Below are 9597 nucleotides of genomic sequence, written 5' to 3' on the forward strand. Positions count from 1 at the left end.
TCAAGATTTAAAGCAGCTCGTAAAACAAGAGCCAAAAAAATAATAATGGAACATTATATTGCCATTTCTCCCTCTTCATCCTTTCTCATCCCCCTCCCCCACCCTGCTGCCATGTGCACACTTTTTCAGCACTTTCACCACCATCACCTCTTAGTAATAAATTCAGCACGTCAAGATTTAGATTTGCTCCAAAGCGCAACCCATCCAGGAACATCTTCTGAACAATGATCCAACACAACCCGACTTTCAGAGAAAAACACTTCTAGGACAAAACTAAAGCTGCTCCTTCATCTCTGCTCCGCATTCTTATTAAAAATTATTAATTGGAGATCAAAGCAGGGAAGGGCTTGGAAAAGCTACCCAGGAAAATTGACCTACCTTCAGAAAAAATATTTGGCCACAATTTCTTCCAAGAGCAGCTGTTTAAACATATAACTGAGGTTGTGTTTTTTTTTAAGCCACTAAGTTCTCAGGCCAGCTGCCTGCTCAGATAGGAAGGCATTAATTCCCCCTCTGTCATGCTTTGCTTTACTGCTTGCCAATGATTGGGGAAACGATCCACTAAAAGAGCAAAGCAAGTAGACTCATAAAACGAAGGGGTCTGCTGTCCAAGAAGTATCTCACCTTCAGGGGAGTGGGTGATGTCAGAAATCTATAGTGACTCCCTTTCGGTAGGCTTAACTGCAGTTTAATAATAAGTGCAACTTCAGGCTGTCTGTGCAGACACAATTCTAAGTTTCCCCTGTGTAGAAGTGCGAGGCTAACAAGAATTCTCCTGTAAAAGACAGAAGGCAAAATAATCTGCCTCTTGATGCAACTGAATTAACTAAATGAATCCCACAAAGCCTGCTCTGGAAGGCTTAAACGTTTTTGTTGGTAACGCTATTTTATACATACATATATATGTATAAATATATTTTCACCAGGTAGACTATGCCACAAGAAGGAAGCCCCACCGTTCAACGGGACTCTCCCTGCGGGGTGAGGATGCCAGCTAGAACCGCGGGCTTTTCTCCTATTTACTACGGCGAACCACCACCATCTGCTCTTTCCGGCGCTACATTTCACGGGGAAACCCTTTTCCGAGGCAAATATTTTCTTGCAGGGGCCCCGAATGCAAGCGGCGCTTTCTTACAGTAGTTCAAGCACAGCTTCCTAGTTCCAAGGAGAAAAGAGCGAGTGGAAACGAAATTGGCGCTTTCGTCCGCTTCCCCCGCCGACGCTACTCTCCTAATGTTACTGCGTATAGTTCAGACGGCGCAGAGGCTTCCTGAGCCGTGTCAGTCCACCCACACACACACACCCCCGAGGGATTTCGGCAGCGCCTGGGGAGAAGGCGAGTCGAGGCCAGCCAGTCCTGAACCTGCCCTGCAATACGAGGCTCCCTCAGGAGACAGGGGCCTTCTGGAAGAGATCCCCCCCCATAGGAGCTAAGGCGTTCCCACGTTGAGACTTCGCTCCCCCCCCTCCACCCGCGTTAGCGTGTTTTCCCTGGCGCGTTTGGCACTCAATCCCTCCTGCTTGGGAAGGGGGGCCGCGTTTCAAGGGAAGCCTTATTATAGCCACAAAAATCAAATATCCCAACTCGAGAGGCCTCCGCCGGCCTTATGTTGATTTTTGCCCTCCTTTCTCTGAGGAAAGTTCAGGGCAAGAGACGTGCGCAACGGCAGCAGCACCACTGGGCTTTATTTACTTATTTATTTATTTATTTATTAAATTTATATACCGCCCTATCTCCCTTGCGGGACTCAGGGCGGTGAACAGGCGATACTAAAAACCACGATAATAAATAAATAGTTTGTTTTAAAATCGAATTAAATAACAGGCCTGTTCTAAAAACACACCCGTAAAAAAAACCCCACTGAAACATAATCAAACTACGCCAGGCCGGCNCCCCCCCCACACACACCCAGAAGGATGAAGAGGACCTGGTGGATCCGGAGGAGCCTTTCCTGCAGAGTTGAAGGTAACACATTCAGACTTTGGGGCTACTAAGATTGTTGAACGAGCAGGCACAAAAACAGCCAGGGAAGGGAAAGGGGGAGGGGGAGAACCCTCTGTCAGTCAACAGGAATGCTGATTTACCACCAGCATATCGAGTACTTAGAAGGTGAGGAGGGCTGGGCAGCACAGGCAAAGGTCAGGCAAGGACTGAAAAAGCCAGCATGGACCCCACCCAACATCTAAAAAAACCCACACACACAACAAGCATCCTGTAAATACCACACACAGAACAGCACACACTCTGCTAGAGAGAAGTCACGCAGGAGTCCGAAAGCTCGGAAGAAAAAAAAAACCTCTGGTCCCGGTGACCGACCCAGATTTGATCCCCCAACATTATCCTGGGACACGTATATTCGCCTTTATTCGGAAGCGATCCCTCCTCCTCCTCCTCCCCCTCCTCCTCGGGAGAAAGGGGGAGAAAAGGCCGCTCTTCTGGCCCAGCTACGGCTTCCTTCCGCCTAACCCGTAGCGTTGCCTCTGCCTGAGCCCGAGGCCGGGGAACAGGCCGGGCCCAGCACGGAAAGGCATAAACTCCCTCCTGGGAGCGGGGAAGAGTCTCCTCTATCGGGATCCTGGCTGGCTCCGGCGTCCGGGAACGCTGCTCGGAGGAGAAAGAACCTGGAAGAGTCTCAGAGCCCGTCAGCTCCTTCGCCGGCTCTCCCGAGACTCTTCCAGTCGGCCAAGCTCGGGTTCGTTTCCTCCTCGCCTCCGTCCCTTAGACCTGACCGAGCAGGCAGAGTCCGAGCCCGCCATTCCGGTTCCCTTTAGCGCCAAAGGGATCCTGTACCGAGCCTCTTCTTCTTAGCAACAGCTACCCCGGGGCGGCAAGACCTGGAAAAACAGCCAATCCGGCGGTGGCGGGGGGGGGGGGGAAGAGAAGCCCCCCCCAAAAAAAAAGTGTGGGTGGGGGAAGACCAGTTGGACCCACACACACACACACACACAACTTACCTGGCCTCTCCGCCGTGCACCGGCAAGAAAGAAAACGAGAAACAAAAGAGTTTCTGCAAAGATCCCGCCGCTGGGCTGGAGCGACTCAAGAGGGAACTGAGACAAGAATCGTTTATTCTCCGACCTGCGGGACACACGCAGCTTCCCCTCTCCTCCCCTCCCCCCCCCAATGCCTTTCCCTACAGGGCTCCGAGAAGTCTGCACAAGAACAGGAGGCAGCTGAGTGCAGCCAGATGGGTTTGTGGTCGGGCAGATTCGCCCCCTTAAAAAAAATCGACTGCTCTCGCCGCCTGGGGCCATTTGCTTTGGCGGCTGCACAGCGCACTGCACCACGTCTGCCCGGCTCTCTCTCTTTGCAGCAAACCCACAATAAATCACGAAAACAATTAGGTGAACTCCCCCTCCCGCGCTGCCCACCTTCCCCATAAAACGTCTCCGGTGGATAATATCTGTCTACGGGCCACTGTAAATCCCAACTGCCTTTTAAGGAAAATCAAAAAGGCGGTGGCGGATCAAAACCAAGCCGTAAAAGTTAACAGCGCCGTAAAAAAAAAACAAAAATCCAGTTCCACTAAAAAGCCTCACCCCCCCCCTCCTTAGCAGCCCACAGGCCCACTCGTCCCACCTTCCACGAGTTCTTCTTCTCCACTTTTGGAGATCGCTGTAAAATTTTCCCCTCGGTCAGCAGACATCCGTACATCTCTTTCTATCAAACGGCTCCAAAACACTCCAGAACCACAAAGGCACAAATAAGAATTATGCCTCAATTTTGAAAATAAAAATGCAACCCCCCCCCCCAAAAAAACCCAAAGACTTACAGGCTCAACCATACTTGCCTCTCTGGATTCACATGAAAGACGTGTCACATTTTTTTCTCTCTACGCTAAGTGGAGAAACCCAACAACATTCCATTTCGCAAGACAGTAGAGAAGAGAAAGTTTAGAAAGTGCCCGTTCTTGGTTCCTGGGGACTCCTGTGGTTTTCTCACTTCCCCCGGACATTTGTTTCTTTTCCAGACCTCCCCAGCACTCTTCCTCTGCCTGTCGAAGAGTGTTGTGGAGCTGGAAAGCTCGCCAGCTGCCCGAGCCTCACAGCTGGAGCTCTGAAGTTGGTTCCCCGCACCTCCAACACACACGCGGAGATAGGACATAATATAGATGTATCAGGGACACTTTCGCTCGCGGCGATGTGGAGCGATCGCGTCCAAGAAATTACTTATTCATGATAAAAAGTCACATGTCTGAACCGACGCAGGGAAAGAGAAAAGGGGGAGAGGGGAGAGGAGAGCTGAGGAGGGGGGGAGGGGAGAAAAGAGAAGCCGAGCTTCGCGTGGCGGGACGTAGCCGGGAAAGGCGCCCACGAGGAGAGAAGCCACCCACCTGTATGAGTCCGCTTGTGGATCTTGAGGTTCTCGGAGCGGGCGAAGACCTTGCCGCACCCCGGGAAGGGGCAGGGGAAAGGCTTCTCGCCCGTGTGCACGCGGATGTGGTTGATCAGCTTGTACTTGGCCTTGAAGGGCTTCCCTTGGCGGGGACACTCCTCCCAGAAACACACGTGGCTGCTCTGCTCGGGCCCCCCGACGTGCTCCACCGTGACGTGGTTGACCAGCTCGTGCATGGTGCTGTAGGTCTTGGAGCAGGGGGGCGCGCCGCCGCCGCCGCCCGCCTCGGCCTCCAGCCACTTGCAGATCAGTTCTTGCTTAATGGGCTGCCGCATGTAGCGCAGGAAGGCGGCGGCGGCGGCGCCCGCGTGGTGCGACGACGGCGGCGGCGGCGCGTGGTGCGCATGTGCAGGCGGGTGCGAGTGGTGGTGTTGCTGCTGCTGCTGCTGCTGTAAAGCGGCTGCAGCCGCCGCCAAGTTGACCGGATAGCCGTGCGGCGCAGGGCCGTAGGACGCTTCGGAGCCAGCGGCGACGGCGGCCGAAGGGCGGAAGGGCTCGATGCGCCCATAAAACTCCGCGGCGGCGGCGGCGGCGGCGGCCACGGCCAGCCCCAAGCGCATCTGGCCGTTGAGCGAGTGGTGCCCAGCGGAGGTCCCGGCGGGGTGCTCGTGCAGGCCCGGGAAGACGGCGGCATGAAGGTCCCCCCCAGCGCCGTAGGTGCCGGCCGAGGAGATGAACATGGGCGAGCTGGCGGCCGCCGGGGGCTGGTGCAGCTGCGGCGGATCCCCCCGCACGCCCGCCTCCCGCCGCAGGGCCAGCTCCCTGCCCGCCGCCGTGTAAGGCTGACTAGCCGAGGCGGGAGCCGCGCCGTTGGCGCCACGTCCGCTCCCGGCGGATTGCAAAGAGGCGGCCGCGGCAAAAGTCGCTTCGGGGCTAGCCGGGCTGAGCTTGATCGCCGCCGCCGCCGCCGCCACGTGCTCAGGCCCGAAGGGGGCAGTAGCAACCGGGTCCGAAGAGCTCAAGTCCCCCGGATGCAGGGGATGGAAACCGCCGCCGCCGCCGGTGGCGCTGCTGCTGCTGCTGCTGCCGCCGCTGAGGGAGTCGGCCAAGCGCAGGCTGGGGCTCCTCTTGCAACTCAGCGCGGGCTCCATGCCGCCGCCGCCGCCGCCGCCCAGTGGCCCATCGAGCCGCACGGGGGTAGCCCGGGCCTGGGCCAGCCCGGCGGGGGCTGAAGCCTTCCTCCCCCTGCCCGCCGCCGCCGCCGCCGCCGCCGCCGCCGCCACCGTCACCAGCGCCGCCGCCTTGCCAAACATGGAGCGATTAAGCAGCTCTTTAACTTCTTTTGTCTCCTCCGCTTCCCAACTCGGCTGCTCAATTCCATCCGCTCCCCGCTCTGGCCTCCAGCGATTGGCAGAGCGCTCGGCACATTTGAGCGGCGCGGTTGGGAACCAGAGTTTGGAAATGTGCGCGGGTGGGATTGGAGGGAGACCGATGATTGGCAGAGGCCAGGGGCAGCGCGATTGGCTCCCATTCAGGCCGGGCGCTCAGCGGGGAACCGCCCTCGCGCTCCTGCCTGCGTCCTCTCCCCCTCCCCCTCTTTATTTTTTTTTTTTTTCGCACTTGCTCGAGCTCCTTCTTTCCCCTCCCTCCCTCCCCCGAAATAGTTGCCCTCGGCGGAAAAAAAAGAGAAAGGGAGAGAAAGAAGGGGGAAAGTTCGCGCCTCGTCGCCGAGGAAGCGCCAAGCGAGCGGCGGCCCGTGGCGGCGGGCAAGGCGGTTGCCTCGAGTCCACAGTTGCCTTGGGGAGGAGCTGGGGCTTCCCTGCCACCTGTAGGGCGCCGGGTTTGCAGCTGAGCCAGGCGCTCGTTGAGCGATCCGCCCGAAGCTGCAACTCCGCTCTGGGTCTTCTGGGAGCGGCGCCTCTCCCAAGTCTTGTGTTTACAACAGGTTGTTTCTTGGCAAAGGCGACGCACAGGCGCGTGGAGAATGACGGCGGTTCTAACAATCCCCCATTAATAGCTGCGTCGTTGACACTTCGGCGAGAACGCCTGAGCTCCTGGTAGGACTAGGGAAGGACGGTCCCCATTTCAAGGAACTTTCCCTTACCGAGCCGTCCTGCTGATACTGTCCGGCCTCAGCCGTGGCGTCCGCCAATCCTTGAAAGAGCCAGTCCCACCCGAGGGGGACAGGGCGAGGGTGCAATTTTCCACGCGGGCACCGAAAAGGACCCGTGGATATCCGTTTGTCCTTCGACACGCCTTACTGAGGACCCGGGCGCTGACCTACCCGAGGCGGCCTCGTGGCTCCAGGAAAGCCGCTGCCTTGCCAGAAAGAGGAGGCAACGAGAGGGCTGGAGAGCCGCTGTGGAGAACTGCCACCGTCCCTTCCTTTGGATAAAGCAAAGAACTCATTGCTGTAACCGCTGGGGCAGGGAGAATTCGTTTTCCCAGAATTTCGTCTTAAAATGATCGAGTCTCCAAAAAAAAAAGGAGATCCCCCTTTTTTAGTCCCCCCACCCCACATCTCCTCTTCCTCTCCCCCCCTGTGGTTGAATTAATCCCGCAAATATTAAATCCTTGCTACCGAACTTCCAAATTTTTCTCGCGCCTTTCGGTTCGGTTTATCCAAACCGTTTCCTTTAACCCTTTGGCGGGGGGGGGGGGGAAATCCTAGGTCTCAGAGTGCTCTGTCCTCCGCCTAAAGTTCGTCAGGCCCTTTCCAGAAGAATATCTGGCTCTCAAAACTGTTTTCAGAAGCAGGTGGGGGAAAAAAAAACAAACCCAGGAACTAGTTCTGGTCAGAAAGAATCAGAGGAGGGAATGGCGGGCACCCAACTCTAGCTCCTCCCCCTCCTCCTCCTCCCGCTCTTCCTTTTTCTTACATTGATGCAAATAGATTAATTTTTGTAGATTCGTACGTTCCAATGAAATTAATGCGATTTGCCTCCGGGGGGAGGAGGGGGTGGGGGTGGGGGGTGGCTGTGGGAATGGCAAAGCCAAGCCTCTGTAGGGAAAGTACTTGCTCTAAAAATCTGGGATGAGGGAATACAATATTGCGATTGGGAAACGGAAGAGGAAGGGAAGCGGCCTTGTGGGGACCGCGAGCCGCTGCTGGAGCAAGCCTCACAAACGGGCAGCAGTAGCATTTCCTTTAAAACAAAAAAAAAGTTACTAGTCCAGCTTAAAGAGCGCGCGAAAAGACTCGGCGGGGGCTCTGGCGCTTGGATCGACGCGCCGCCCTAGACGGCGGAAGGCTGACTTTTTTTTTTGGCCAAGGACCTGCATCTAATTTGCCACAGTCGGAAGCGGTGCGGAAAGCCTCCCACGCCAAGTTCAATTTTCCTTGCAATAAAAACGATAGACTTTCCTTGAGCTTTTAGCCTAGAGAGAGGGGGGGGAGGGAGGGAGGAGACCCCCTTCCCCCAGGAACCGCCCCCACTTTCTCACTTGCCCTCAGGTCGTGAGATAAGGAAGGGTCAGTCATTACAAGCTTCTGTGAGGATCTGGCCACCCAGCGAGTAGCGCGTGTGCTTCTCATTAAATATCTTCCCGAGCAATACCCACCCATCTTTCTTTCCAGGTAAAACCCACTGGGTCCAAAGGACTCTTATTCCCTAGCAAGCTTTTTTTAAGATCCCAAGTGTCCAGAATAAATACACTTTTCAGTGATTCTTTCCCCGTTGTGCCCTTCCGCCTTCCCGTTCGGATGGGTGCTTATGGAGGAAAGGGGTCTTAATCGAAGTCTCGAAATCAAACTGTTCTCCCGCAGGTGCCCAGGTCAACCACAGCGGCAGGCGTGAGTTACAGTACTGCAGCTGCGCGCAGGTACCTCTAAGGGACCCCCCCTGTCCCCCACTCTTGTCCAGTACAGCAAGATGGTATGGAGCTGCCATCGATTTCGAGCGTCTTAATCCCAATTGGTCTCCCTGACCCATTGCTTTTTTGTTGGGATCTCCAAAACAGTCGGTGCGAGGCTGGAAGGACAGGGGAATATCGTAACCTTGCACGTGGGGATGGTCTTTCGGTTTGGGACAATATGGACGATATTCTTAGTCGGGCCGATTGGATGGAAAACATACAAGCTGTTTTTGAAGAGGCCCGACTCTGTCAACGCGAGCTTTGAGGATGTGAGATTCGCACCTTGTACATTCAACCCTAGGCCAGGGCTAAGAAGCCCATCCTGAGACCCAGACTGCCGTTTTTGTTACCTCGGGCGAAGATAACAAAATGAGGGCAGACTGAAGACTGGTTCCCTCCCTCCCAACCACAACCACCACCACCACCACCACCATCATCATCATCATCATCATCATCATCGCTATTATCTTCATCACCACCACCATGGTCCCTGATTGTTAGTGCGCTAAGGAAAGCGCCTCGTCTGCCCGGTAGCTAGATAGACCTTATTCCTCAATCCTGGAGTGGGAAGCGGTAGGCTCGCGTCTGAATCCAGTAAAGCAGGGAACAACCGCGCGCCGTTATTATTAGGCAACTGGTCTGTAAAACCAGGCCTGTCTGACCAGGATTCCCTCTTCGAAATTGTACAGGGCGAAAAATTCATGTTTTGTTTACTACTGTGGATCATTCAAACCCTATCAGAAGAAACAGGCAGAAATTCGCTCACGATAAGGAGTATTTAGTTTAATTTTGAAATACCGGTTCCTCCACTTATTTCGCCCAATATAGTATATTTTCCCAAACCAATTACTGTAATAAGTCTCTTTCCTTTCTCTCTTCTCGTTTGTTTATTTGTTTTGTTTATCTCCCTTTCCCTCCTTTCTATTTCAGCCCACTTGCACGTTTCGTAAATCAGCTCTCTAGAGTTCGTGTTTTTGTTTGCTTGCTGTTTAAGGCATTTGTTTCACGGTGGCATTATGCAAATATATGATAATGATCTCGAAACCCATTTGCAAGTAGTTGTCTTTAGTGCACACATGTTATTGATATTCGGGAGGTGGGGACGATATTCTAGAATGGAGAAAAATGCCTTCTGGGGAATAATTAAAACGAGAGAGCAATTAACAGCTTTTCTCAAGATCTTTTAAAAAGCCCTGCCAGCAGAACAGGCATCACATTCTTTAGGGGCGTGCGCGCATACACACACATACACACACACACACACTATAGCTATATTAGTCAACACACTGGATTAAGTCAGTTGAAGTTGGGTTAGTTTTCATTTTAATTAAAGCCCTTCCTTCCTCCCCCTCCCGCCCTCCCTCCCATAGCTTAGTCGCTTTATGTTCGATGTGTTATGTATGCAG

The 9597-nt window shown here is 54.4% G+C and overlaps 1 protein-coding gene across 1 annotated transcript in view; it reads right to left on the minus strand.

Moving 5' to 3' along the window:
• The window catches only part of ZIC5 (Zic family member 5), a 6679-nt gene extending 1030 nt beyond the window's left edge, over window positions 1-5649 (minus strand). Inside the window, exons 1-3 of the mRNA XM_029286605.1 lie at window positions 5443-5649; window positions 4791-5313; window positions 4335-4694 (exon numbers count right to left, since the gene is read on the minus strand). Of these exons, the coding sequence (XP_029142438.1) occupies window positions 4335-4694; window positions 4791-5313; window positions 5443-5649 (1090 nt within the window). The remainder of the gene's footprint in view (window positions 1-4334; window positions 4695-4790; window positions 5314-5442) is intronic.
• Between the last annotated feature and the right edge of the window lie 3948 nt (window positions 5650-9597).

This window comes from Protobothrops mucrosquamatus, unplaced genomic scaffold (assembly GCF_001527695.2).
Source record: "Protobothrops mucrosquamatus isolate PMUCROS unplaced genomic scaffold, P.Mucros_1.0 scaffold_218, whole genome shotgun sequence".
Lineage (NCBI taxonomy): Eukaryota > Metazoa > Chordata > Lepidosauria > Squamata > Viperidae > Protobothrops > Protobothrops mucrosquamatus.